The sequence below is a fragment of the Danio rerio genome, chromosome 13 (assembly GCF_049306965.1).
Source record: "Danio rerio strain Tuebingen ecotype United States chromosome 13, GRCz12tu, whole genome shotgun sequence".
NCBI lineage: Eukaryota > Metazoa > Chordata > Actinopteri > Cypriniformes > Danionidae > Danio > Danio rerio.
Window position 1 is genome coordinate 11,079,742 of NC_133188.1, and position 25,899 is coordinate 11,105,640.

Here is a 25,899-nt window from a genome sequence, read left to right on the forward strand (position 1 = left end):
CCCGTTTCCTTTTGTGAAGCAACTGTGTCTAGAAACAACTGATGTGATCGGTTCTCATTCAAACAGACTAGACAAAAAGGGATGAGCATGCACCCACAGTCTTGCTGCTTTCAAGATTACCGAGAGGGTGCTCGCTGCAGAGCCATTTGAGGAGAGGTGAGCTCCAGAGAGGGGGAGCATGAGCTGTCACTCCTCCTCCTGTAAGCTGTTTTAATGCGTACACCAACCCCACCCCTAACCCTACCCCCAGTGACATCACTCGTAGAAGAAGTGCAAAAAAGGTGGAGCTCAAGCTTAAGCTCCCCCTCTCTGGAGCTCACCTCTCCTCAAATGGCTCTGCAGCGAGCACCACTTGAGATTACCTGAGTTGACATTGTAAGCAGCACCAGTTGCTTTCGCTTTAACCATCTCTGAACAGATTATTTATGGGTCTAACATTAACCGTGTATGTGATCATCATCACACAGTATGTTTTACCTTCTTTCTTTTTCATTAATATGGTTAATTATAATGTTTTTACAATAACATTGCTTTAATTAGAGATTAACTCCCCATTTATGTGTAGTTAACTGGTGATCTTGGACCTTTAGCCAGGACTGATTACTGTATATGTTTTGTTAAATTATAAAGTATAGTGTTGAGCTATATTTTGCTTGTTTTGACACATTTAAAATTTGTGGCTAAGAAATAATTAACTGTTTATGTATGGTGTGGTCAGTCAGAGATAAATTGGGTAAATCCTTCATTTTGGGCTCTGAAAATTGTAATACTATGAAACACGACACACAAAAAGTGAAATGAATGAGGAGGCATGTGGAGATAACGCAAACTCTAAATCAAATAATTTAAGAATGTTAGAGTCATATTTATATTCCCAACAATAAAATTGTGGCTTGTGAAAATGGCAAGTGGCTAGTAATGTTGGAAAACTACTAGCCACATTGGCTGGTGATCAAAAAGGTTAATGTCAAGCCCTGCTTCTGCTTATACTCTATTGCAAATATTTTTGAACACAAAGTTTTTTACACGGAATACAAATGATATGACACAAGAAAAGAGAATAGATCATCTTTATCAGTAAACATGTATTTTATTACATTACACTGAACAAAATTGAGACATTATCAAAATTATTCAGAAAAAAAACATTTTTTCACAATTTGTACCAATGAGGTTTTGAAGTGGACAGGAATAGCATAGAAAGATAAACCCAGAGGAGAAAATGTTTATAGATGAACTGAATCAGCCTGGTTGGGAAAAATAACCCAGGTAGCAAAGAATTCTGGCCCAGATTTGGCATAAAGCTGGCACCGCAGGCATTCGTCTGGCACTGGCATACAGCATGTTGGCCACACATGGCCCAGGTTTCACAGAGGTGGCACCACCTTTAAGGTGGCACACAAGACTTGGGCCAGATATCAAATGTAGTATTTGGCCCAGATGTAAAAAAAAAAAAAAAAAAAAATATATATATATATATATATATATATATATATATATATATATATATATATATATATATATATATATATATATATATATATATATATATATATATATATATATATGTGGGCCACATAAGTTTGGCCTACCTTGATCCACTTTTAAAATACATTTAAATTATTTGTAAGTAAAGAAAGATTTCAACCCAGGCTCATTCTGAAACGTAGTCCCGTGGACATTGGTGAAGACCCCGAAATACGTCCCAGGAGGTACGGATGGCCGCATTTAATTATTTTTTAAGTGAACGCTATGAGGCGGTGTGACGCTGTTCCCTTTCGCGCTCACGGGCTGAGCGCTTACCTCCGTGTGGAGGGCTTTCCCGCCGCAACCAGTTTGTCCAGTCAGCTCATCGTGTACGTTGGCAGACTTCAGGTGCAAAGAGGAAGAGTTGACCATGGTGACCGGGTTTAAGTCCAGGGAAGAGCGATTCCAGAAATCAGGTAAGACAAAAACAGAATCCAAAAAAATAAAGTGAACAAGTTCGTAACAGGGTGAGAACGTGGTGAAATCCAAAAATGTGGTAAAAAAAATCAGACGAGGGCTTTTTTTTTTCTACACAGCTTTTCTAAATTGTTGCTCGGGTTTAGGGAAGTAAGCGGGTGGGTGGGTCAATCGGTAAAATTGGTTGGGTTTAGGGAAGGAGGAGGGTGGGTCAGCCGATTGGCCGGTTGCGCAGTCAGTCATTCTGTCAGTCAGACAGGGGCCTCTGGTGGGTTCACACGAGAACAGCGTGGGCGCGAATGGCACTAGCGAGGGACATTTGAGATACGAAAAAGCGCAAACAGCGGCCTTTCGCGGATTCGTGAAAACAAAAACTGCACAAATACATACTTGCCGGGACATATTTCACAGTCTCCAGAAATGTCCACAGGACTACGTTTTCAGAATGAGCTTGGGTTTTAAAAAAAATTTTTTACCAATCTGGTCACTTTGAGAAAAAGTGTTAACTTTTTAACCAAAGAGTTAACTCTTTAACTCTTTGGCCTTAAAGCGCAAAATGCTTCATGGGTTTATCGAATTCATTGCAGTGATGACACCAACATATCTGGCCCAGTTATGGGTTAGTAACTTGGCTGAAACTTGGCCCAGATATGGTCCATGGTTGGCCCTTGTATGGAAGCCAGATTTGGTTCAATAATATACCATAATTAACTGTGGCATGTGGGCCAAGTAAAAGCTGAGTGTGTGGGCCAAAGCTGGGCCAGAGAAATTTTGATATGTGGGAATCCTCAACACTGGTAAAGGATATCTAGTGCAGGCAGGTAGCAGGCTTTCTCAGACACATAGCACTGAGATTGATGGTTGAGGTGAAACTTCTGACTGCTGGAATACTCCAGAAGCAACCCCTGCCCTTGAGATGTTGGGATTCTGGATTTAGGGAACTCGGTCTGGGTTATTGACTCTGTACTTAAATGGAGTGTGAGAGAATCTGGTAACTCTTTAACTGAAGACAGGTCTGTTGTTGTTTCCTTGCCGAAGTTTAGAACCACCAGGAAGCCTTTACTGAGACCGTCCAGCTCACGCAAATAAGCGAACACATTGACATCGTTCCAGACGTAGCAGAACCAACCTCGAGACAGAATCACATTGGAACTTCTGAGCAAACTCAGAGCTCGATACTGGGAAATGGTGGAGCTTGTATCATCCTGCTGAACCTAAAGAGGAAAAACGTCTGAATGAGATGATTCTCCAAGATGTTGTTGTTGTTGATATAGTGGTGTGAATGACTATGCTGTACCTCCACATTGACCGTTCTGTAGTCAGAAGCAATGTCCAGCCATGTGCCATTCAGACTCTCGCTAAAACCAGCATTGAGCTCATTATTCCACTGCATTGGTGTTCGCTGTGGGTCTCGACTCTTGCTCTGGATGTTAATTAATGAAAAAGACAAAGATAATGCAGTAAATCAACCAAAAGCGATTAAAAAACTGGTTTCGGCAGTGTTGGGCAAGCTACTTGAAAAATGTAGTGAGCTAAGCTATTAGCTGCTCTGCTAAAAATGTAGCTTAACTACACTAAAAGCTACCCTCTGGGAAATGTAGCAAGCCACGCTAAAAGCTACTTGGCAAAATTAGCTTAGCTACATCTAAGCTATTTTTGCAATTTTTATTTTTTAATCGTAGCAACTTAAATCCAAGTGAATCATATCTTAGTGATCAATAAAACTGTCAATGAAACATATGAGGCAGAATTCAGTTCAGTTATTTACTGTAAATAATATGCTGTACTAAACAGAAACAAATTATAGTATATAACAGCAAAAACAAAAAAAATCCAATAAAAGCAGGTGTTTCACAATTAAAATACTATAGTAATTTAATTTTAATTAAATTATTATTTAATAATTATTACATTTTTTAAGAGAAATATTTTGACATAAGCATTATGCATATTGTATATATATTTACAACTCTTCATTAATAAATTACACTACACAATGCAGTAATTTATAGCAGTACTTACTAAAAATTACTAAAGTTGTTTTTGGGCACAGCATCAGAAATGAGGTTATTGCATCTTAACATGTACTTCTCAAGGTATGGTCACGAAAAATCCTGCTTCAGAAATAACTCCTCTCCCTCAGTCATCCTTCCATCAAGCCATAGATATATACACTAGATATCGCATAGGGACCCTGAGCATGCGTCAATAGCACCGCCACATTGGTACAGTCCTCCCAGGACAAATGTCATTCAACCGCACTAGACAAGACAGTGTTATTACGTGAAGATGCGGGACTTTAGCGCTGTGTAGTAACGAGCAAACAAAGAAAACAAAGCACAAAGGCAGAACATTTCATAGGTAAGATTAAGTTTTTTACGTTTTTGTATGTTCTAAACGCTTTGAAACTGTAGCGTTATTGAGGATAATTGTCACTTACTGCATTTACTATAAGTCAAAGTAGCTCCAACTTGCACTAAATACTCGGCTTATGCTAGTTTTGTTAAATAAAAAAAGCAAACAATGCAAAATAAATATGACAACGAGATGCTGCACTGCCAGAAACTTGTATTATTGTCGGCTAGTGAACGAGTCGTTCATAACGGAGATTCATTCACAAACGAGTCGCTCCCTCCATCAGTATGAGAAGTGAAAGCAGGAGAGCAGGTGTGTTTCAGGACACGGATTAGATTAAATTTAACTGGGAGGGTGGATAGTACATTTCCATACACACAAGCACAAGCTTTTTGTCAGGAATGCCACTGCAATCACTGATCCATCAATGTAGAAAAGTGATGTAAAGTGATAATTTTCGTAATAAAAATAAATTGCATACTAACATCCAGGAAAACTCCCGATCATAGATATATGTGTATATCTCTGGCTTTGGATGGCCACAGTCATCCACTGTACCTTGGTCCCGCATTCATTTCAATGGAGCGCTACCCTGTAGCAAGATGGCGGCTCTATTGACGCATTCCTTCCAATAGACAAAAACAGGGTAGGCGACATCTAATGTATATATCTATGCCATCAAGCAAGTTTCTCGTGTTAGCCTAATTTGGTTGGCGACGTCACCGACCAGAGGGGGCAGTAACGCACCAAAACGTTGCTGTCAACCATCGTAAAACAGGAAGAAGAAGAAATTGTCGTTCTCGCTATCATATGGATTTACTTTCATCGCCTAGACAACGGCCTCACAGCTCCGTAAATGTCGGTGCCGTCACTTATTCATCCGCGATTGTTAAATGTAGCTTGTGTGGACGCTACTGCGCTACTTGACTAGTAAAATAGCTTCGCTACTAAAAAGCTATTTGATTTAGAAAGTAGCGACGCTACCGCCACGCTACCGAGAAATGTAGTTAAGCTAGTAGCGTCAATACTTGTAGCAAACACTGAGTTTCGGTTTTAAATAATGTGAATGCTCTATTAAAACAGAATGCTGAAGAGAAATCACAAATCAGACGTATTATTTCTAATAATTTTTTGTTTTAAATCAAACTACAATGTATAAAATGGCAACTACAAGAGTCTTGAGAAATATCTATTAAATATTAAGTACAGTTATCATGACAAAGATAAAATAAATCAGTTATTAGAATTAAAACTATTAGGTTTAGAAATGTGTTGAAAAAAATCATCTTTACATTAAACAGATTGAAGGAATAATATACAGGGGGACTAATAATTCAGGAGGGCTAATAAAAAAATACAGTGGGTATGAAATTGTATGGCCCAGCCAGAGCCCTGATGTAAACCCAGTAAGCATCTCTGGACCTAAAAATGGCTGTCCACCAACATTTACCATCCAACCTGACAGAACTGGAGAGGATCTGCAAGAAGGAATGGCAGAGGATCCCCAAATTCAGGTGTGAAAAACTTTCATGTTTTTCAAAACTGCTCATGGCTGTATTAGATCAAACGGGTGCATGCACTAAAAACGGAGCAAAATGTCTGAATACTGAGGGCCATGTGATATTTCAGTTTTTCATTTTCAATAAATCAAAAAATGTCAACAATTCTTTGTTGTGTTTTTTTGTCAATATGAGGTGCTGTGTTTGTACATTCATGATGAAAATAAATGAACTTTAAGGGTTTTAGCTAATGGCTGCAATATAACAAAGTGAAAATTTTAAGGGGGTCTGAATACTTTCTGTACCCACTGTATTTATTAGCCCCCATTGAATTTTTTTTTTCTTTTCTAAATATTTCCTAAATGATGTTTAACTGAGGAAGGAAGTTTTCATAGTATGTCTGATAATATTTTTTCTTCTGGAGAAAGTCTTATTTGTTTGATTTCAGCTAGAATAAATGCGGATTTTAATTTTTAAACACTATTTTAGGGTCAAAATTATTTGCCCTTTTAAGCATTTTTTATTTATTTTTATTTTTTTAATAGTCTACAGAACAAACCATCGTAATGCAATTAATTGCCTAATTACGCTAACCTGCTTAGTTAACCCAGTTAAGCCTTTAAATGTCCCTGTAAGCTGTATAGAAGTGTCTTGAAAAATATCTAGTAAAATATTATTTACTGTCATCATGGTAAAGATAAAATAAATCTGTTATTAGAAATGAGTTATTAGAACTATTATGTTCAGAAATGTGTTAAAGAAATCTTCTCTCCGTTGAACAGAAATTGGGGAAAAATTAAACAGGGGGGCTAATAATTCTGACTTCAACTGCATGTATGTATATTTAAAAAATAATAAATATCTCCTTATACATATATATTGTTTCCCCATTGAGTTAGTTTTTTTTATTATTTAAATGTCAACTTTTGTTATATGGCTTTGTTAACTAATTTAACTATAATTAATAATAAAAAAGCAGACAAAACACTTTAACTTACTGGATCATACTGTCCAGCGGGATCCTGAATAACAGATATGTTGACGTCTACCATGCCAATCTCTTCTCCATAGTATGTTGTGGGAGTTCCAGGCAGTGTCAGCAGCAGCATGTTTAAAGCACGCACATATTCCTTACCAGCACTCGAACCGATACGCGGCTTATCATGGTTTCCTACCTGTAGATGACAGACAGATACAGCCTTGTCAGTCGAAGCAACGAACCAAAGAAAACGCATTTGAAACTTTGTATTTCATTCATTCATTTTCTTTTCGGCTTATTCCTTTAATAATCTGGGGTCGCCACAGCGGAATGAACCGCCTACTTATCCAGCACATATACTATGCAGCGGATGCCCTTCCAGTTGCAACACATCCTTGGGAAGCATCCATACACACTCATTCACACACATACACTATGGACAATTTAGCTTACCCAATTCACCTATAAACTAGGTAAACCGGAGCACCTGGAGAACATGCAAACTCCACAAAGACACGCCAACTGACCCAGCCGAGGCTCGAACCAGCGGCCTTCTTGCTGCGAGGCGAATGTGTGCCATTGTGCAGCCAACTTTATATTTTACATTTCAAATCATTTTTAAAACGGTGCAGGGGGTTTGGAGGATGTGGTATCATAGTTTAAAACAAAATAAATTAAATACATTTTTTTTTATAATTTTCCCCCATTTGATAATTAAAAGTTACATTTGAGTTTTAGTACACATACACAATCTTACAAAGCTCCCAGATTTCATCAAGATTCTTTGGATTCATCTTCAATGCCTCCTCCATCTTACCTCAGACATGCTCAATAATGTTCATGTCTGGTGACTGGGCTGGCCAATCCTGAAGCACTTTGACATTTTTTGCTTTCAGGAACTTTGATGTAGAGCAGCGGTCACCAATCTCCTGTCGCTGCAGGGTTTAGCTCCAACTTGCCTCAACACACCTGCCTGGCTGTTTCAAGTATACCTAGTAAGACCTTGATTAGCTAGGTCAGGTGTGTTTGATTAGGGTTGGAGCTAAAATCTGCAGGACACCGGTACTCCAGGAACAAGTTTGGTGATCCCTGATGTAGAGGCTGAAGTATGAGAAGGAGCGCTATCCTGCTGAAGAATTTGTCCTCCCCTTTGGTTTGTAATCTAATAGGCAGCACTTACAGTTGAAGTCAGAACTATTAGCCCCCTGTATTATTAGCGCCCCTGTTTATTTTTTTTCACCAAAAGGGGGGGAAGATTGTTTCAGCACATTTCTAAGCATAATAGTTTTAAAAACCTATTTCTAATAACTGATTTATTTTATCTTTGCCATAATAACAGTAAATAATATTTGACTAGATATTTTTCAAGACACTTCTATACAGCTTAAAGTGACATTTAAAGGCTTAACAAGGTTAATTAGGTTAACTAGGCAGGTTAGGGTAATTAGGCAAGTTATTGTATAACAATGGTTTGCTCTGTACACTATCGAAAAAAAAAATTAGCTTAAAGAGGCTAATAATTTCGTCCCAAAAATGGCTTTTAAAAAAATGTCAAACTGCTGTTATTCTTGCCGAAATAAAACAAATAAGACTTTCTCCAGAAGAAAAAATATTATCAGACATACTATGAAAATTTCCTTGCTCTGTTAAACATTATTTGGGAAACATTTAAAAAAGGGGAAAAAAAATCTAAAGGGGGCTAATAATTCTGACTTCAACTGTATATCTTGTTACCTCAAGCTAAATGTCATCGACTCTGCTGATCTATTGTAAGCCCCATACTGGGGGTAACCCCAAACCATGATTTTTCCTTCACCAAACTTGACTGATTTCTCTGAGAATCTTGGGTCCATGCGGGCTCCGACAGGTCTTCTGCAGTATTTGCGATGATTGTGATGCAGTTCAACAGACGATCGGGAAAAAATCTACCTTTTGCCACTTTTCCAACTGATCAACTAGAAGTCAAGTTATTATTTGTTGCCTTTTGTCAGGTAGTGTATGTTAAACACACAACATACTTCTTAATCAAATTCGATGGGCTAGTAATTTCGCGAGCCCTGTGGTGGATGATTGATTTCATGGGTGAATGTTGTTTCTTCAGTTGGCTCAACAACATAGTTGATGACTAAAACGAATAACTCTAGACATAACTTTGTGAAGATGATACAGTGACATTGTATATTTTTAACTATATTAAAACAGCCATATGCATGGGTAAATTTTACCCACTGAAGCTTTTAATGTAAAATAATGTGATTCTTAATAAACAGACAAGCATCTGTTCACTCACCACCCAGTTTGGCCATTTTCCTTTTGGCATGTTCGACATCCACCGTTCAACTATGCTTTTGGCATAATTTCCAGACAGGTTATCAGGAAGGTCGAGTAAATAGAAGTTAAACGGGAAGTCGCTTTCCTTGGCGTAGTTTGTGCCGTAGTACCTCATGGTTTTATCGATTTCTTCATAGTCGTAACTTTCCATGACCATAAACCTGAGTGGTAAAAACACAAGGGAGTTATTATTAAGACTGAAGCACAGAGACGTTTAGTGTAGAAGTATAGGTGAAGTGAGGAGACCTGTATCGGCCAGGCTCTCGGCTGTATGTGTCCATCTGTATCCTCCAGTCTGTCAGGATCTCATGGAGTCCTGCTTGTGTGTATGTGTAGTCATGATACAGCTCAAACTCTGTGTCCACTGTCGACTGAACAGAGAAGGAATGTATTACATTAGTCACGCTGCACACACTAAAGGATCACTACTTTAATTTTATTAAAGGGCACCTATGATTAAAAATTTACTTTTCAAGCTGTTTGGACAGACATATGTGTAGGTATAGTGTATAGACCGTCATATTGGGGTGATATAAACACACCCAGTCCTTTTTTTTTCAGTTAAACGACATAAAAACGGTGGACTAATTGGAGCAGTTTTCAGACCAACCTCAGCCAGATGTAGGAGTGCGGTCCCCCCGCCCACTGAATTGATTAACAGTTTGATTGACGCGTATTAACATGTCCCGGTAGTCACGTGTATAATCATAACAACAAGAGCCCTAACCTAGGTGCCCTTTAAGAAATAAGTTAGATATCCTTTTCAAAAGATGTGTTTTTAATGTTTTCTTTTTAAAAGTGATCGAGCATTTGGAATATATAAATAAAAAAATAAACTAAAAACAGCATTTTATTAGATGCTAAAAAAAATGGAAGGAAACTTTGAGAGAGATTGAAGACATTCAAAATACATTTACTTTACTTCTGTTTAAGAAATATAGTATTTTTTTTTAGAAATATTTTTCATGTTCAGATCATTTTGAAGCCAGCAATGTACAAAGAAAAACTCGGTGTTTTTAACAAACCATTATTTTTTTTACAAATATTTATCCCTTTTACACAGTTGTTGTGAACAGCATTCATGAACAGCAGTCTATTTAAACTTTTCTTAAGAAAAGTCTTACAACTTAGAACAATTTAAAACAAAGAGAATAAGATTACAAATAAAGAAAAATATAACAGAATTGAATGCATTATGTCCATCTACTAACAACAGTAAGTACGCATTTTTAAAGACCACTCACTAACTGCTTTTGCCTCAGACACTTCCTCTGGTGTATTAATTTAATAAATATTTCATGGCATTCTTACAAAATAAGGGAGAAAAATTAGTTGAAACCAGTTTTTAATGGTAATTGTTATAAAATTGAATGAGAAAATTCAACTTGTGTTGGTTCTGCCCCCGGCTTTGGAAGTCACTATGCCATCAGAAACATTGACTCTCTTACATTATTCAAAACAATACTCAAAACTCACTTATTTAAGATGGCTTTTAAAAAGCCCCTATTATGTTTTTTTTTAAAAATTTTTTAATGACCTTCCATGCAGTGTGTAACACAGCTCTAAGTGAAACAAAATATCCAGCTAAGGCTTAAATCTGATTCATCTTTAATATATAGTGGTTCAATTGAATCGGCGCACGTCTTTAGCCGTGCCGGCGTGATGTCTATACGGAACTTGAACCCTGCCAATTCATTGAATAATATAAAAAGGAAGACTAACACTGTTGTAGATCCTGGTGGAATCATGTCGTATTGACACTGCTCTAAAGTGTGAGGGAAAGTTAGTGTTATTTTCCCTGATGAGGCTGTGAAGAGTCAGTGGTTGAAGTTTATTTTTGCAAAAATATCTCAGCATTATAGCCCTAGCCTTGTGCTGTGTTCCTGTCATTTTTTTGACAAGTGCTTCTGAAATCTACACACTTAGATGTGGATTCATCAGCCGTTTGTTAATGGAATGATCAGAAAAGACTATTGATGTATGGGACTTTGTCAGAGCTTGACAGGAACTTTACAGTACACAGTTCAAATTACAGTTAAAATTAAGGAAGTTTTCAGGAGAAATAGCAAAACGGGAGGGTGGCGGGAGATGGGTCTGAAATACGTGAGACTCCCGGGAAAACGGGAGTGTTGGCAGGTATGCTCACACATATACTCTGCACTCTGACTACTTCAAAATTGTTGATAAGTCGTGGTGAGCATTTCTCTCCGTCTCACGCTGAACACATTAGCAGATTAGCATCGTGCTAAGGAGGGATTTGGGAACAAATGAATCGCTGAAAAAATTATATGAGAGTCGTTGGGATAATTAGGTAAAAATAAATGCATATTAATAGACAATGAAAGTGTTTTTTGACCTTGCATGCATATTAGACTGTTGTTGGAGACCCCCAAAACCAAATTATGACCTTATTAATGCATATAGGGTTTTTTTAAAACCTAATTGTATCTGAACTGTTGTTGCTAATATTATTCATTCATTTTCATGTCGGCTTAGTGCCTTTATTAATCCGGGGTCGCCACAGCGGAATGAACCACCAACTTATCCAGCAAGTTTTTACGCAGCGGATGCCCCTCCAGCCGCAACCCATCTCTGGGAAACATCCACACACACATTCACTACAGACAATTTAGCCTACCCAATTCACCTGTACCACATGTCTTTGGGGGTAACCGGAGCACCCGGAGGAAACCCACGCAGGCAGGGAGAACATGCAAGCTCCACACAGAAACGCCAACTGAGCTGAGGTTCAAACCAGCGACCCAGCGACCTTCTTGCTGTGAGGAGACAGCACTACCTACTGCACCACTGCCTCGCCTGTTGCTAATACTTATATAATATTTTTCTTGTTGTTTTATTGCAAGAAAGGCATCTTTAAATAAAATATATTAATATTATTATTATTATTCTATAAAATTCTTAGGTTAGTTAGTGCTAACAAGCACAAAAAGACAATATGCGACTGTCAATAAAGAACCTAATGGCCTAAAGACCACAGAGTCTTTCAACTGCCTTCACTAAATCTACACTGACTTTGAAATCATCTAGAATTAGGATAATCGTAATGACTTGCCAGTAAATCCAGAGAAATATGCACTAGTAATCCCTAAATGGCACAGTGAGAACAATGAAAAACAATGAGTTCAAAAATGCTTTTGTCAATCAGGTGTTTCAGTATGTCAGTGTGTAAATGCAGTGTTTTTATGAGGAAATATGATAGTTTGTCTTACTGGATCTTGGTCAGGGTTAACCTGAGGTTCATCTCGTAAATGTGTTGCCTCCAGCATGTGCTTCACAGCATCCATGCGAAACCCGTCCACCCCTTTCTTCAGCCAGAAGTGGATTATGTCCTGTTACACAGACATGAAGCAAAGATCAAAGAGTTCCCTGTTTGTGGTGAAACACGATATGCTATGGTGAATCGCAGATCTGCATGAAGGGCCTTTTTGTTAAGGAGCTTCAAGGCTAATATTCCTGCTACATGTTATTTAAAAGATTGAACATCAATTTGGCAGGAGTTTACACCTAGAATTAAGATTAAGAAGTTTTAGGGAGGCACAGAAATTTTGGGCAGAAATAGAATATTCTGCATGCACTTGACCGAAAACCTAAACAAAAATGCTTTGTAATAATTATTCATTATTTTATTCAATAATATATTTTTGCAAGACTTAAATTATACTAATTTAAAAAACCACAAGCCAATAACATAATCACATTTTATTAACAGTGAACGAGTCAAGAGGTGTCATTTTCACAAACACATTCAGAAACAAAAGATGTCCTGTCAGTGGCAACACGTTACTTTGCTTTTCTGGACCGTGTGTGGTTCATGCATAGAGAAGTGTATGGGTTTATGAACGGAACAAACACAGAGGCTGCATCTGAAACTGCATACTTCCACACTATACAGTACGCTTAAACAGTATGCGAACCAAGTAGTATGTCCGAATTCATAGAATTTGAAAATCAGTATGTGAGAAGTACCTGGATGACCTGCTACTTCCGGTGAGATTCTGAAGTGCGCATCCCATGCACGCTTCGCTATCCCATGATGCCCCACGAGAGAATTCATGAGTGGGAGAGAAGAGATGCAACTGACGCAGGTAGATCATGTGACCATGACAAAATAGCAGATGTAGTGTGTCCGAATTCCATTCATCCTGATCACATTCACACTATATAGAACGTACTTGTCTAATGGCCGAGTAGTGCGTTTAAATTCAAATGCGGTACATTCTGAGTAGTAGGCGGTTTTGGACACAGCCAGCATAGAATATGGAGCTACTCTGAACTTTGATCGCAGTGTTCATGCTCTGCTGCTCTCGTGTTTTGATCAGTGCCACAACAAATCAGCCATTGAATGTTTCTATTAAATGAATGGGTTTCATAGCGCAGAGCTTTACATGTCTGGTATGAAAGCCACTTCACATTGTGCAATGACTATGGCTGCATGGAGAGTAAAACTAGCACACTGAGCAGTGCTGGTAACTGCGACGCAACATAGCCTTTTTAGCTCATATTTTAGGGCTCTCGACTATAGTCATGTGCTTTGTGTCAAGACCAAAAGAACAAGATCTCGGATACAACTGGATACGCATCTCGAATACGCATCGATACATTTGCTCTTCAGTGTTGGGAATTTTAGCAGTGAAATCTAAATCAAACTGAACTAAACTTTAACTCTGAAAACTGGATTGACACAGTTTACATTTACTAGAATTTCTCTGTTAAGCTGCTTTGACACAATCTACATTGTAAAACTGCTATAGAAGTAAAGATTAATTGAATTGAATTGAAAAGGTGGCTGATATGAGTTCTTTCATAGGAAGGCAGGGCTAGGGACGCCCCCAAGAGGTGGCTCCTTATCTAAACTCCTGTCACCCCTGTGGCCACCCCAATATAATTTTGCTGTTGCAATTGTTTATTTAAATTCATTCATTCTTTTTCTTTTCGGGTTAGTCCCTTTATTAATCTGGGGCCGCCACAGCGGAATCAACCGCCAACTTATCCAGCATATGTTTTTACACACTGAACTTGTAAAAGCAGATGGTATTGCATCTCATCTATATTTGTTTTTTGCTTTGTTTTTTCACTAACAAAGGATTTCAACATTGAAAAAAAAAGGATTCAACAAATGAAAATGTTTTACCCAGTCAAAAACTTAGTAGATCTCTTTATATAATAGTTTTTCTATAAATTATGTAGTATTTATATTGGTGATGACTTCATTTCCATGTGGTCTAAAGCCCTCTTGGACAAAATGCACATTCAGAAACAAGGTCAGCCATTTTGTGGCTGTTTAAACACCTTCAACCACCTGAGCAGTTATACCACCATCCATTTTAAACTGCCTCTGCAAGTGGTCAAGTTCAGTTCTGATCAGATTGACAAAATACATTTTAATACAAAGGGTAAACAGGGCCGAAAAGTTCCTTGTTGAAAATGTGGCTCCAAAAGTACAGGTTTGTACACATTAGATTTCAATATAAACTTTAGTGTGTCATTTTAATAGGAATTTTTGATCAATTGGGAGATTGAATGTGACAAATTTCCCAACTCAGATCTCTCTCAGCGTTGCTTGGTTTATAAGTGACTTATCTACTCTGTTATCTACTTTTTATACTTCTTGACAACGTGACATTTTGGATACAACGTGTCATTTCAGGAAAGATTAACTTTCTTGGTGGAATCTAAAATCGTTCTTCTGTGGCATCATTGCAAAACCCACCCTTTTGGAACCTTTATTTTTACGAGTGTAGTCACGTTCATCTTCAGTGCTCCAGGTAACATCTTGTTTTTATGAAAACCAATTCTTTTTATCCGTCATACTGTATTAATGTAAGAACAGTATAAAAGTCTCTATAATAGGATCAATTTCATAGTTCCTATACTGATAGAATTACCTGCTTCTGACGTGATCACACCATAGGAACTGGGAATTATTTTGAAAGAACAAAATGATCTACTACTTCAGAGTAGGTTGGTCTCGCACATCAACCACAGAATTACCAGTGCTCTAAGTGTTCAATGATTGACTAAACACCAAACAACACTCTGGCACCTGATATTTTTAACCCCAAAAGACATGGTTAATAGTCATAATGTTGCTCGCACACTTTCTTTAGCCAAGTCTTACCGTCATCTCCTGTAGGACCAGGGGGTTACGATAGTTCAGATCTGGCTGTTCCTTGAGGAACTGATGGAAATAGCACTGCTGCCGTATTTCATCATACTCCCACGTGGAATTCCCGAAAACACTCACCTGACAAATCAAACAATATGAGACTTGTCAACTAAAAGCTATTCGTTGCATGTTGGTAATCAGTTTAATGAACTTAATGACTGTAACAAAATGTGCAGAACATAGAGTGTCGGATCATTTATTAACTTGGTGGACAAACATTTTGAAATGGCACTGATGGTGAACCATAACAGGATGTACGAGAATCCTTAAGTCTTACATTCCTTAGTATAAAAATAAGGTCTTAATTAGTCTTAAATCTCATTCTGGGGTGCGTTTCCGAAAACCATTGTTAGCCAACTAGCGTCGCAAATTCTGTCGCTACAAACATCGTTTGTTGATTTGGCATTTCCCAAATCCATCGTTCCAACGAACATTCGCAAACTGCATCGCAAACTTGTACGCTTACAACTACATCCCTGGAGCTGTAGTTAGAAACTGGCTGTGTTCTATTCCTAGTTATCCCCACTATGCCCTATTCGTTTTGAACACTCCAACATTCAAACTTGAAATTATATAAAAAAAAAAAACATTAAGGTCATCTACGGCAAAGCAGTGGCGCAGTAGGTGGTGCTGTCTCCTCACAGCAAGAAGGTCGCTAGGTCGCTGGTTCGAGCCTCTGCTCATTTGGCTTTTTGTGTGGAGTTTGCATGTTCTCCCTGCGTTCGCGTAGGTTTCCTCCGGGTGCTCCGGTTTCCCCCACAGTCCAAAGACATGTGGTACTGTTGAATTGAGTAGGCTAAATTGTCTGTAGTGTATGAGAGTGTGTGTGAATAAGTGTGTGTGTGGATGTTTCCCAGAGATGGGTTGTGGATAGAAGGGCATCCGCTGCGTAAAAATGTGCTGGATAAGTTGGCGGTTCACTCCGCTGTGGTGACCCCGGAATAATAAAGGGACTATGCCAACTAGAAAATAAATGAATTAAGGTCATCTCTTATAAGTGTAATTTGCTTACAAAGTATTTGTACAGTTCAGATTTAGTGATCGTCATGTTTACAATTGCGCTCCCTTCGCAATGCACTTTGAATACGTTGATGTCATTTTGAACATAGCAATGGCTAATGACGAATGAATTATAGGTGACCTATTATTTAAAAGCTGAATTTATGTTACATCTCCATAGCTTGTGAAAACAAAAAACATAGCAGATGCTAATGCTTTTCATTTATAGTAGGTTATTTATTAAGTATCTGTACTGTATATGACCTGTTGATTAGAACATTTCTACAGTGGCAAATTGTGAAAGTAGACTTTAAACAATTTCCTACTATATAATAATCATCATCCTCATTATTAATATTTTTATTATCAATATTAAACTAGGATTTTCTTCATTTCCTAATAAATAATAAATATTAAATTTAACTTCTTTAACAAATAGCCTCATTATTTATTTAGTTATACGATTCATATTTGATATTAGAATACGTGTAGAATAAGTGATTTTATGTTTTAAAATAGAATATGTCATGTTCTCAATAATATTTGTGAAAGAATCTTAGGCCCTACATCTGCCATTTACATTCAATTAATAAGGAAAGCGAGTGCATGTTTTTACCAAAACTTATTTAGATTTTTGTGTACGTGTAAAACAATATAATTTGCACAAATAAATGATGAGGTTCTTCTCTAAAGAAGTTATTACTCCACCTCATTTGGAGCATCATTATGAATGTTTTATGTCATAACTAATGTGGTTCAAGCGACGGATCTGCGACAGAGAAACTAGGGGTTTGGGAAACACTCGTCACTACATCGTTTTTTTTCCCCAATTGATGCATCGTATTATGACAGTTCAGCTGCGAGTTACGTCATTGTTTAAGGAAAAGTACCCTAGTCTGGTATAAAAATATCTTTAAAAATCCTAAATATAACTCTTAGAAATCTGCAGATACCCTGTATAGAATTCAATATGCATGTAGATAACAGTACAGAACGTGTCACTATTCACTGATTTGTTTGCAGTGTGTGAATGGACATTCATACCCAGTTGTTTGGATGTTTATCTGCTGTGCAGTTAACCCAGATGTAATAGTCTGTGTAGGGCTCTGTGTAATTACGGCTAAGCTGAAACCAGACGTGTTTGTCACTGGTGTGATTCGGGATGTAGTCCATGATCAGCTTCAAACCTGAGTCAAAAAAGCAGAGCATATCAAGCAGAGTGTTTTATAGTGTCATGACATTACAATAACAGGTTTATAACACTGTAATAAGCTTGGAACGTTAATGAGTAACAATCATGCTATTCGTGAAGCTCATAACATGCTAAAATTCAAACTATAGCCATAACACAGCAAACAAATGATGACTGGAGAAGTTTGTTGTTAGTTACTGGTTGGCAAAACAGTTGATTGAAAATCTGTTCATGCAGATTTTGGAATGGCGCATAATAAATGCTTGATGGAAATGCCAAGATGCACATGCATTTTGATAATCCGCAAAAAAAAAAAACAATATTATCTGTATGCAACCTTGATGATGCAAGCTGAGACTGCAAATCTCAGTGATGCAATGTCCGAAATAATGCACTCAGTGGAGCTAGTGACATCACTGTGAAGGGTGGGGTTAGATGAGCATATTAAAAAGCACTGGACGCAGGTCAGATTGACTTGCATCAAGTCTGCATCCAGACCCCTCTCAAAAAAAGCAGGCGTACAACCACTGATCTACTAAGATGGAAACACATTTACAGATTAAACTCCAGCATGCGCATCAGAAGTCCTGTGACTTCGTTTTCAGATTATGAATTAACAAATATTGGCAGGACAAGATGCCAATAATGGACAAACCACCAGACTGGTCAAATGCTGATTTGGTCATTGTAAAATCCCTTAGCCAAAGTACTATGTCAAAGTGGTTTGGTATAATAACTCCCCAGAACTCTCCCAAAGAGTAGTCTCGACACTTCAAAACCCTCAGTGCATTCAATAGATTTCGCCGCCTTCATCTGAGCCGCAAGTAGTTTATCCGCTTGTTAAGTGGTGACGTGTTTGTGACGTATGTAATCTGTTTCCGGGTCCAAGCCGCCATTCATTTGAGTGGAGAAATCATTCGTTTATGATAACGTTTTATTCCTAATACACATTAAACTTAATTTTAAAATAAATAAAATCGTAATGTACACAACAATCTCTGGGCTTACTGCATAACAAATACCAAAAATTTAACAATTTATAAATAAAATTTGTCACTTTCTGGCCATTTCATTACTATTACCATTTCATTAGTCGAGCGCTTAGCCCTGGAAGCCGCTTCGCGTGACGTCACACTTAACAAGCGGATTATATAGAAAAAAAATTCCCACAGTGGCTTCTTCTGTCTAGTAGTGGTGTAACAGATCCCAAATCTCATAGATCGGATCACACTGTTTTTTGAGTCACGGATCGGATCCTTTTTTGGATCAGCAAAAAAAAAAAAAAAAAAAGGAGACAGATGTAATTTATTACAAAAACAGTAATGCAAGAAACTTTTGGTTTTAACAAACAGAACTTAAAATCTGTCACTTTACTAAAAATAAAATTAAAGAAATAACCAGCTGAATAAAAAAAGGTAAACATGACTTAACATTAGCATTAACATTAGCACTTTTTGTTCGCACCCGAGTTCGTTTGACGTCATATACAGTACGTTTAGCTAGTGTGAACGTGTCTTCTGAGCTTGGGTGTGCACCCATGAACCGTGAACCGTACAGGAGTCCCCCTGAAAGAGATGGTCTGGGGTAGGTACGGTTTGTGCGAACTCTGGTACGGTTCTGTTTAAAATGTATAATTTGGTTGATGCGTCTCGAAAGACAATTCCAAGATTAGTGGAAAGGGGTTTAATATGGACATCGGAAGAAACAAAGCTCTAATATAATTATGGGCAGAGGAAAAAAAATCAGTGACAATTTTTTGATAGTTGTTTGTCGCCACCTATTGGATAAACAATGTAATTGCCACAACTTTCAACAGCGTCAAGTTGCATTAAACTGGGATTTGAATCTTTAGCTTTAATTTTAATCTTTTATCTGTGTTATGTTTTATTAATAAACTGTTATCCCCGTACCTCTGTGTTATTTGATTGTTTGTAACTTTGTAACTACCTGAAAAGTGTACAAATTAAATCTCTCTCGATCAAATGCAGATTTGAACGCAGCACATGGAAGGACTAATAGACATATGCAGATTATTTATAATTTATGTTGCGTGGGTGTTTGAATTGAGATCCTGATATTTTAATTGTGCACTTATACTCAATCCGTTACACCCCCTACTATTCAGCAAATAAAATCTTTATTTTTACAACACAAATAAAAACACTCCGCTACTCATCCGTTTGCACTGGCTGCCAGTTGCTGCTCGCATCAAATTCAAAGCTCTGACGTTTGCTTACATAGCGACTTCTGGCTTTGCTCCTTATCTGCTCTCACTTCTGCAGATCTATGTGCCCTCCAGAAACTTTAGTTCTGTGAATAAACGTCGCCTCGTGGTTCCATCCCAAAGAGGGAAGAAATCACTTTCCCGAACTCTCGCATTCAATTTGCCCAGTTGGTGGAATGAACTCCCTAACTGCATCGGAATGGCAGAGTCACTTGCTGTCTTCAAGAAACGACTAAAAACTCAACTATTTAGTCTCTACTTCCCTTCCTAATCTGCAATTCCCTCTCTGGCTCCACCGCTAACTGTACTACAAAACAAAAAAAAAATTACTAATGGTTTTGCTTCTTACACTTTACATACCTGAAGCTTGCCTACAGCACTTATTCATTGTTGCTCTTATAGTTGTGTAAATTGCTTCCTTGTCCTCATTTGTAAGTCGCTTTAGATAAAAGCGTCTGCTAAATGACTAAATGTAAAATATTTATCTTTACAACACTTAAACGGAAGAAAAAATTATTGCAAATTATCAATCAGGCAAATAAGATAACTGGTCACAAACAACATTCATTGCAGATTTTGTTTGACTCCTTTACGGAAAAAACAGCAGTTGTGATTTTTAAAGATACTACACATCCCCTTCACTCAGCATTTGAATTGTTACCCTCAGGACGCAGGTTTAGAATTCCTAAAGCACGAAGAAATGCTTAGAAAAAGTCATGCTTATAAAAAGGCATCCCAATGGCAGTGTTTTAAATCGGATCATTGTTTGAAGTGAATGTGGTGGTTGCAGAGAATGATCTGCAGTAGTTTGTATGGGGCTAATTTGGTTTTTATACTTTTAACTTATGTTGTTGTCTTGATGAGTGTTGTTAATGTGTGGTTGTTGTATGTTTGTAATTGTTGCCTTTAATCCAGTTTTAAAGACAGATTTCCTTTCTGTCAAGCAGGACGGACAATAAAGTTTAAACTAAAACTATTTTGATACTTGGAGAAACTTAATCAGGAAGTTATCATTTTGTTCTCTTTGACTCATTGGATGGAAACAGTGCTTTATTCACAAACGCTTTATGCAATATTCCAGTTTTGCACATCTTTGGATGGAAATATAGGTATTTATCATTATTTACATTAATGCACATTCACCTTTATCATGCATGCTAGTCAAGAGGTCATCAAAGTCTTCCATTGTTCCAAAAAGAGGGTCAACGTCTCTGAAATCCTCCACATCGTATCCAAAGTCCCTCATAGGAGACTTGTAGAAAGGACTGATCCAGATCGCCTTAATGTTCAGGTACTCGAAATGACTCAGTTTCTCCTTAATTCCTGAAGAACATCGAATTATTAAAACATCAGCTACACATTTGCGCACCTTTGATCTGACGCTCAACAATCCACACTGATATTACCTTGACCAACCCAACCTTTATCATCCCAATCTTTTGACATCTATATGTGATCATTTTATTATACTGCATGTAGAAGATAAGCGTGTTTTCGACCTATCCACAGTGTTTGCTTTGTGATGAACATGTTTTAAAGTAAAACACTAACAGCCCTGTAATGTGCTACAGTAAAACCTCATCATGGCATGTGTAGACCCAATTTCAGCCATTATATAAGAGCAATTAAACAACCTCCTCCACTTGCATGAAAATAAATATACAGCGGCATAGAGCCATTATGAGGGGAAAACGTGGCCTTTGTTTGTCTGTCCAAGCCATCAATACCCTCACTTCTGAAATATCACTACAACTTAGCTCAGTTTTTTAAGCAAGACTTTAGACCTTGTTGTTTTGGATTTAGGCTCATTTTCTAATAAATAATCTTAAAACAACAGAAAGTATTATTATTATTATTATTATTATTATTATTATTATTATTATTATTATTATTATTACACGAATTCACTTCATTTTACAGTATCCACCTACCTAGGAAAGTAATTATTCATATCAGGTTACTACATCGGTTTAGTAACAAGTCAATTAGCCAGTTAGTATAGTTGCTAGTATTTACATGAGGAAAAGAATTGTAAATATAGAACTAGCATTCATATTATGTACACTGTGTGTAGGCCGACATGGAATCTTAGCATGCAGAAATCTATACATTTACTTGTGTACATGTTTGTAAATTTATATTTATTCAGTTTTGAAATAAATTTCAGTAATATTATTGTGATATAATAATAGTAATATGAAAATGTTCGTATGATTTATTTACAATACAGTTTGCAAAGTAATATTTTCTGTTTTTAGTAGAAATATTGTATGAGAGACTTGCTTTGTTTACCGAGTGGATCTAATTGGATTCGCATTGTGAACATTAAATTAAAGTTAAATGATATTACTATTTATTTCATATATTAAGGTTTTAGTTTTGATACTCCTAAAATGATTCTACATAAATCTGCAGATTTTTTACAAAATTGTCTGCAGAAATAGCAAAAACTGTCTGCACACTATGTATAGGTTCAAAATAAAACCAATAAAACAACTCAAACCATACATCAAGTTTCTCAATTATATTATGCAAGACAAGGGACAAATTTCCTCATTATAAAATTATATTAAACAAGGACACTTTTAAACTCCTCCAAAAAAAATTTTAAATTTTTTTTTGCACGTTAGTAATCATAGGAAAAAAGAAAAAACTGTCTCTATCATAATCTATAGAAAAAGGTTATTCTATTTCAACTGATGAGAAAACAGAACCACGTATGGGGGTATTTGGGCCAGTACGGATCTTTAAAATTTAAAGAATGCGGAAGTTAATGACATCATGGAGTTTAGGAGCTAGATTTATTACAAAATACATACCAAAAATTAATCCAAGCCTTATCCATCCATCCATCCATCCATCCATCCATCCATCCATCCATCCATCCATCCATCCATCCATCCATCCATCCATCCATCCATCCATCCATCCATCCATCCATCCATCCATCCATCCATCCATCCATCTATCTATCTATCTATCTATCTATCTATCTATCTATCTATCTATCTATCTATCTATCTATCTATCTATCTATCTATCTATCTATCTATCTATCTGTCTATATAATGTTGAAGTCAGAGTTATTAGCCCCCTGAATTATTAGCCCCCCTGTTTATTTTTTTTCCACAACTTCTGTTTAACGGAGAGCAGATTTCTTCAACACATTTATTAACATAATAGTTTTAATAACTCATTTCTAATAACTGATTTATTTTATCTTTGCCATGATGACAGTAAATAATATTTGACTAGATATTTTTCAAGACACTTCTATACAGCTTAAAGAGACATTTAAAGGCTTAACTAGGTTAATTAGGTTAACTAGGCAGGTTAGGGTAATTAGGCAAGTTATTACATAATGATAGTTTCTTCTGTAGGCTATAGAAAAATATATAACTTAAAGGAACTAATAATTTTGTCATTAAAATGGTGTTTAAAAAATTTAAAACTGCTTTTAAACTAGCCGAAATAAAACAAATAAGACTTTCTCCAGAAGAAAAAATATTGTCGGACATACTGTGAAAATTTCCTTTCTCTGTTAAACGTCATTTAGGAAATATTTAAAAAAGAAAACAATTTTTAAATTAATTTAAAAACTTGAACTTTTGACTAGGCACCAAACTGCAATTTAGTATACCACATAATTAGTTGCCAATTTGCACGTTTTGGAGGCATCTGGTAATACCCAGTACATAATAATAATAATAATAATAATAATAATAATAATAATAATAATAATAATAATAATTATTATTATTATTATTATTATTATTATTATAATAAAGTAACAATCATTGCAATTCTTGTTAAATTTCTAAAAATATGCATATTGAAACAGAAATGCTGCTTTGGCAAAATACGTATAATGACTGGGAATAGGACAATAACCGGTTCCAAGGTTTACTGCAGTTTGGAAAAGTCAAAGTTGTGTGTAAGATTCATTTTTTTGTTTGATTGTTTTTTACTTGTCTTTCACTATTGTCTTTAACTATTTTATTTAGTTTTTTAGGGCAACAGCAAAAGTTACTGGTCTAAAATATTTTAAATGTTTCTTAATATGAAATATATTATGTTCAATGTGTAAAAAGTAGTTGTTTTTTTTACCCAGACATTTAAAAAGAACTTAATTTGGAGCATTAATCACAATACTGTGATACCTTGAAACTATGATACTTTTATCCAAGGTAATCATACCATCAGAATCTTATACAGGCCCATGCCTAATAGTGACTGAAACTCCAGGAACTAAAATTTAAGTAAATAAAAGCAAAATAGACATGTAAAATAAGCAAATGGCATATGAAAAATAACACTTCATTAAAAAGCTTTTTGGAGTCTCTCCATAACCAAACATACCTCTTAGATCCCCAACCCCATCAGCATTGGAGTCTTTAAATGAGCGTGGGTAAACCTGATAGATGGGCGACAGCTGCCACCAGCTCATGCATCGAGGCGACAGCGCCACAATAGCCGCAGTCATCGCAATAAGAGCCAGAGTGCAGGCGATGACCAGCCAGAAGATCACTTCTCGAGGGATCCGATAACAGGGCTTGTTAGAGTACAACATCAGCACCTCTTTAGGCATCCCAGCATACGGCTTGATCTGCGTGTATTCACTCTCCTCTGGCAGGCTGGAGACCCGCCGAATACACACAATATCACCATTATTATCATCATCATCCTCCCGAAAGGCCGCGTTCTGGATGCCTTCTTGCAGCTCCACCGCGTCGATGTTGGTGACTCTGGTCAAACTCATATTTCTTCAGCGCTCCTTGTGAGAACAGAAACAGTCGGAGTCCTGTTAAATAGAGACATTCACAGGTTCATAGTGCACAATAGTCATTCAGTCTCCATCCCTCTCTCTCCCACACACACACACAATAAACCCCCACCCAGAGGAATGTGGTAGAGATTAGCAAAGCCAATCTCACACTGCCTTGGCTACATATTATTGAAAAGCCAGGTAACTCTTCATAGCTTTTCCTGAAACCGTTTACAAGGTTTTAGTGTTGCTGACAACAGTATAAATTTACACAGGATTGTCCCGGCTCTCGAAAGTGACTGATTAAAATGCTAAGTTAGTCCAGAAACTAAAATAAAAAGTTTTCCACTATATGACAAATGCGTTTGAAGGAATCTAGCGTACTATTAGGTTGTACTCATTCATTCATTTTCTTTTCTGCTTAGTCTCTTTATTTATATAGGGTTGCCACAGCGGAATGAACCACCAACTTCATTCATTTTCTTTTCGGCTTAGTCCCTTTATTTATCTAGGGTTACCACAGGGGAATGAACCACCAACTTTATTCATTTTCTTTTCGGCTTAGTCCGTTTATTTATCTAGGGTTGCCACAGCGGAATGAACCACCAACTTCATTCATTTTTTTTCCGGCTTAGTCCCTTTATTAATCTGGGGTCGCCACAGCGGAATGAACCCCCAACTTATCCAGCATATGTTTTACACAGCGGATGCCCTTCCAGCTGCAACCCATCACTGGGAAACATCCACACAGACTCATTAACACACATACACTACGCTCAATTTAGCTTACCCAATACACCTATACCGCATGTCTTTGGACTTGTGGGGGGAAACCGGAGCACCCGGAGGAAACCCACACAAACACGGGGAGAACATGCAAACTCCACACAGAAATGTCAACTGAACCAGTTGAGGGTCAAACTAGTGACCTTGTTGCTGCAAGGCGATTGTGCTACCCACTGTGCCACTGCGACGCCCCTGTTAGGTTGTACTCTGCAAGAATATTATATGATTTTATACACATTAGTGTGAGAAGGGAAGTTGCTGAGACTTTTATTTCAGTATGTTGATGTACTTTTAAATATTGAGTTGGTGATGGGGCTTTCTTTTTTTATTAATATTATTCCCTTGCAGCAAATGAACAGTTAAGAGGGGTGTATTTAAGAATATTGTGGCTGAAGCTGACAAACTGACGTCAACAAAAGGACCACCACCTGAAACCCCAGGGGACTTTGATTGAAGATTACCAAAACAAACTTTTTTTTTCTCAGTGTATTAACTTACAGTACATGGATTAATTGTCTACCAAACGAATAACAATATGTTCTAGCGAAATAAACACTAACTGAATTTACACAGACTTTTGATTTCACGAGTCCACATGAACTAAAAAGCTGCGCCTTTTTTTTTTTTTTTTTTGTATT

General features: G+C 37.0%; 1 protein-coding gene and 1 long non-coding RNA gene across 2 annotated transcripts in view; one reads left to right on the forward strand and one right to left on the reverse strand.

Moving 5' to 3' along the window:
* The window catches only part of LOC141377141 (uncharacterized), a 97,629-nt gene extending 91,670 nt beyond the window's left edge, over positions 1-5,959 (forward strand). The window contains exon 2 of the long non-coding RNA XR_012389179.1: positions 5,621-5,959. This is a non-coding gene — a long non-coding RNA (uncharacterized lncRNA). The remainder of the gene's footprint in view (positions 1-5,620) is intronic.
* On the reverse strand, positions 1,570-24,524 carry slc3a1 (solute carrier family 3 member 1). The gene is made up of 10 exons (XM_021480753.3): positions 24,070-24,524; positions 20,854-21,033; positions 17,339-17,481; positions 15,248-15,373; positions 12,339-12,458; positions 9,355-9,479; positions 9,068-9,269; positions 6,797-6,973; positions 3,242-3,367; positions 1,570-3,158 (listed from the first exon to the last, which is right to left on the reverse strand). Exons 1-10 carry the CDS (start codon positions 24,467-24,469, stop codon positions 2,733-2,735), a joined length of 2,025 nt encoding a protein of 674 aa, XP_021336428.1. The 5' UTR covers positions 24,470-24,524; the 3' UTR covers positions 1,570-2,732.
* Between the last annotated feature and the right edge of the window lie 1,375 nt (positions 24,525-25,899).

Coding starts and splice junctions, on each gene's coding strand:
- slc3a1 (XM_021480753.3), bottom strand. CDS start 24,469: ATGAGTTTGACCAGAGTCACCAACATCGACGCGGTGGAGCTGCAAGAA. Junction 21,034..24,069: donor TGGGGTTGGGGATCTAAGAG/GTATGTTTGGTT, acceptor GATGTTCTTCAG/GAATTAAGGAGAAACTGAGT. Junction 6,974..9,067: donor GAAAATGGCCAAACTGGGTG/GTGAGTGAACAG, acceptor TGTCATCTACAG/GTAGGAAACCATGATAAGCC.